At 51.0% G+C, this 3,125-nt stretch overlaps 1 protein-coding gene across 1 annotated transcript in view; it reads left to right on the top strand.

The window, feature by feature from the left end:
* Positions 1–3,125, top strand: part of LOC102418228 (sodium- and chloride-dependent glycine transporter 1-like) — a gene marked incomplete at its 3' end in the record, with an annotated part of 27,399 nt that overhangs the window by 1,369 nt on the left and 22,905 nt on the right. The window contains exon 2 of the mRNA XM_014449320.2: positions 475–603. Within this exon, the coding sequence (XP_014304806.2) occupies positions 475–603 (129 nt within the window). The remainder of the gene's footprint in view (positions 1–474; positions 604–3,125) is intronic.

Genomic DNA, 3,125 nt, shown 5'->3' on the forward strand with positions numbered 1-3,125 from the left:
ACTTCCCCACCTCACACCCCCGATTACAGCGGACGCACCCCGCTTCTGAGGAACCGGGGCGCTCCGGGTGGTGCCGCAGCCCCAAAAGCGACCGCGCCCCAGCCTGCCGGCCGGGGCCTCCTGGCAGTCTGCGGGCCGCTTCTTAAAGGAGCCGCGCCTACTTTCGGCCTGCTCTCCGCAGGCCACGCCCTCTCGTTGGTCTCTCTTAAAGGAGCCACATCCCCGGCTCTCTGACAGCTCCCGCACAAAGCCTGGGTCTATTTCTTTGCTGAAACAAGCCGGCTGCTGCTGTGGCAGCTAAATAAAGATCGGGGGGTGGGGGGGTGGGGGGTCAAGGAGTGGAGGAGAGAAGGACCTGAAATGTTAAAGCCTCCCAAAGTGAGGGACCATCAGAAGGTTGGGGAGTAGTGGGTGAGGGGTTGGCTCTAGGAAGGGACTAATCGGCGACACTGAGCATGCCCAAATATTTACAAGGACTGCAGAGAAAACGCCCCCTTCCTTGGCCTTCACTGCGACGGCGGCGGGACCGCTGTGCCCAGCCCTGGGGACAGAAGAGCCGCAGCCCTGCCCTGGAAGATCTCTCCCGCTGGCGGGGCGCCAGGTTTGGACACAAGTAACTGTGCTGCTGCACTGTGTGTGACGAGAGTGTTAATCAGATGTACACAGTGTGCTTTGGCGGCACAGCGGACAGGTTGACTGCAATGGGAGGGGGGGAAAAAGGGCTCTTTGAAGATAGTGGCATTGGGACAGGTTTTGAAAATGGATCGGACGTATACAGATGGAAACGGAGACAAAGGTACTCAAGGAAGAGGGAAGCACCTGAGCGAAGGCATGGCGGCAAGAACCCTCTGGGAATGAGGGGCAGTCCCACATGGCCGCAGGTGGCCCTGGAGAACCAGCCTGGGCTCAAGGCAGAACCAAGGGCCCTTCCCTGCTCCCACAGCCCCTCCGCTCCCTTCATCATAGTGAATGGGGAGTATGCTTCCTCCTCTTTTAAATGGTGAGGTCCTTGAAAGCAGGGAAAGAGCCTGACTCTTAATTCCCCAGGGAGGACTCCAGGGCTGGGCCCAGATGGACCCTTAAAATTGACTGACCTGGCAATCCTGTTTGGGGGAGAGGAAAGACCGAGCAATGAGACTAAAGGGTGCCAGGTCCTGTGACCGCCCTCTCACCATGCACCATTGGGTGGCTCACAGGCAGCTCAAACCCATTCTGTCCCACCCAGCCCATTCTCTCCCTACTCCAAACCTGCAGTGTTCCTGTCTCTGGGACTGGCATTGGCTTTTTCCTGTTGCACCAGCAAAAACCAAAGACCCTTCCTTATCCCTCACTCCCAATATCCAATTCATCACTCATTCCTACCAATGTCATCTATATTCTTCTCAAATCTGTATACCTTTCCCCACCTCAACATCACTTTCCTACCCAAGACCTCATCTCTGGCCTGGCCTATTCCTAATTGATTTTTTCGGTTCCATTCTCTCTTCTCACCAGTCCTTTCTCCACACTGTATCTATGGAGATGTTTTGAAAATGTATATTCCACCAATCGCTCCTCTACAATTACAACTCTGCTTTAAAGCCCAGAATAGCTGCCATTGCCCTCGGGATAAAGACTAAAATCCAGGCCCCAATGGCCCTGACCTTGCTCCTCTGTCCCCCTTCATGTTTGGCCACTTTCTCCCTGGCTACCTGAGCCCCAGTGTCAGCATCTTTCCTATGTCAGTTCATTTGCTTAAATATTTCTTCCTCTTCCTTTCCTCATTATTGCCACTTTGCCTAATTAACTCCTTCTGACTCTCAAATATCATTTCCTCGGGGAAGCCTTCTGTACTCTCAGACAGGTCAGGACCCTCTGCTTTAAGGACTTTCTCCTTCACACCCTTTACCTCAGTCTTTAATTATATACATTTGAGACACCAGGTTCACTCATTCCCTCTGTCCTGTAAGCTGCAGGAAGGCAGAGACCCATGAGTTCTTGGTGCGAGCACAGGTCTGGCCCAGAGCAAGCCTGAAATAAATATTTGTGGAATAAATGAATTGAATTGTGGCCAGCCTCAAATGACTGATAAACAGTTTAGGCCATATCCTGTTGGCCGTGGAGAACTATTGGGAGAAAATCAGAGCTTTGGGGCTGTGGGAATATTTATGGATTGGAGGGGAGGAAAATGTGAAGGACTTGCAGTCAAGTAAAAAAATGAAGCAGCAGAAACTTCAGAATTTATCAAGGATTATTAGCACTATCTTCCAAGTTGAGAATACTGGGCTCCGAGGGGTTAAGTAACTTGCTTGAAGCCATATACCTAGTGAATGGCAGAGCCAGAATGCCAGCCCAGGGGTACCATATCCCAGAGCCAAGCTCTTCATTGTATGCTGAACTTCAGACCCACTGCTTGTCAATGGTGGCCCCTAGATGGGTTAGGCCCCGCAGTGATTCTCAACCTTCCTAATGCCGCGACCCTTTAATACAGTCCCTCATGTTGTGGTGACCCCCAATTTCATTGTTACAAATTGAACATAATTAAAGCATAGTGATTAATCACAAAAACAATATGTAATTATATATGTGTTTTCCGATGGTCTTAGGCGACCCCTGTAAAAGGGTCGTTCGACCACCAAAGGGGTCGAGACCCACAGGTTGAGAACCGCTGGGTTAGGGATAGGTCCCATGGTGCCTGGGTAATGTGGGTCTCCAACATCTGGAAGAAGGCCTGGCATGTCATGAGCATTCAGTTGGTTCTTTTGTATTGGGGGGATGGGACCATTTAACATAAATGGCAGAGGTGGGGAAGCAGCAAAGCTTTTCACCCAACTCATTCTAGAGCAACCGCCACTATTCTGTAAGCACCCCGAGGACATGGGCTGCATTTGCAACCAGTGCTCTGGGATACTCTGGGTGAGGGCATTCTGCAGCCTAAATTCCAGGAGTGTTCCCAATTTACTCACCTGACCACAAGGCATAATAATTCCCAATCCATAAGATGGTTCTTAGTGCCATCTGCTGTTATAACTGTCATCACTGTCATTATTTGTTGGCTGAAGAGGAACAGCCTTGGGGACTGCAAATCTAGAACTTACAGCTTGGAGGGAGGGTGTGGTGAGTGAGAGGACAAGGATATGATCTTA

This window comes from Myotis lucifugus, unplaced genomic scaffold, assembly GCF_000147115.1.
Source record: "Myotis lucifugus unplaced genomic scaffold, Myoluc2.0 scaffold_1117, whole genome shotgun sequence".
NCBI classification, from domain to species: domain Eukaryota; kingdom Metazoa; phylum Chordata; class Mammalia; order Chiroptera; family Vespertilionidae; genus Myotis; species Myotis lucifugus.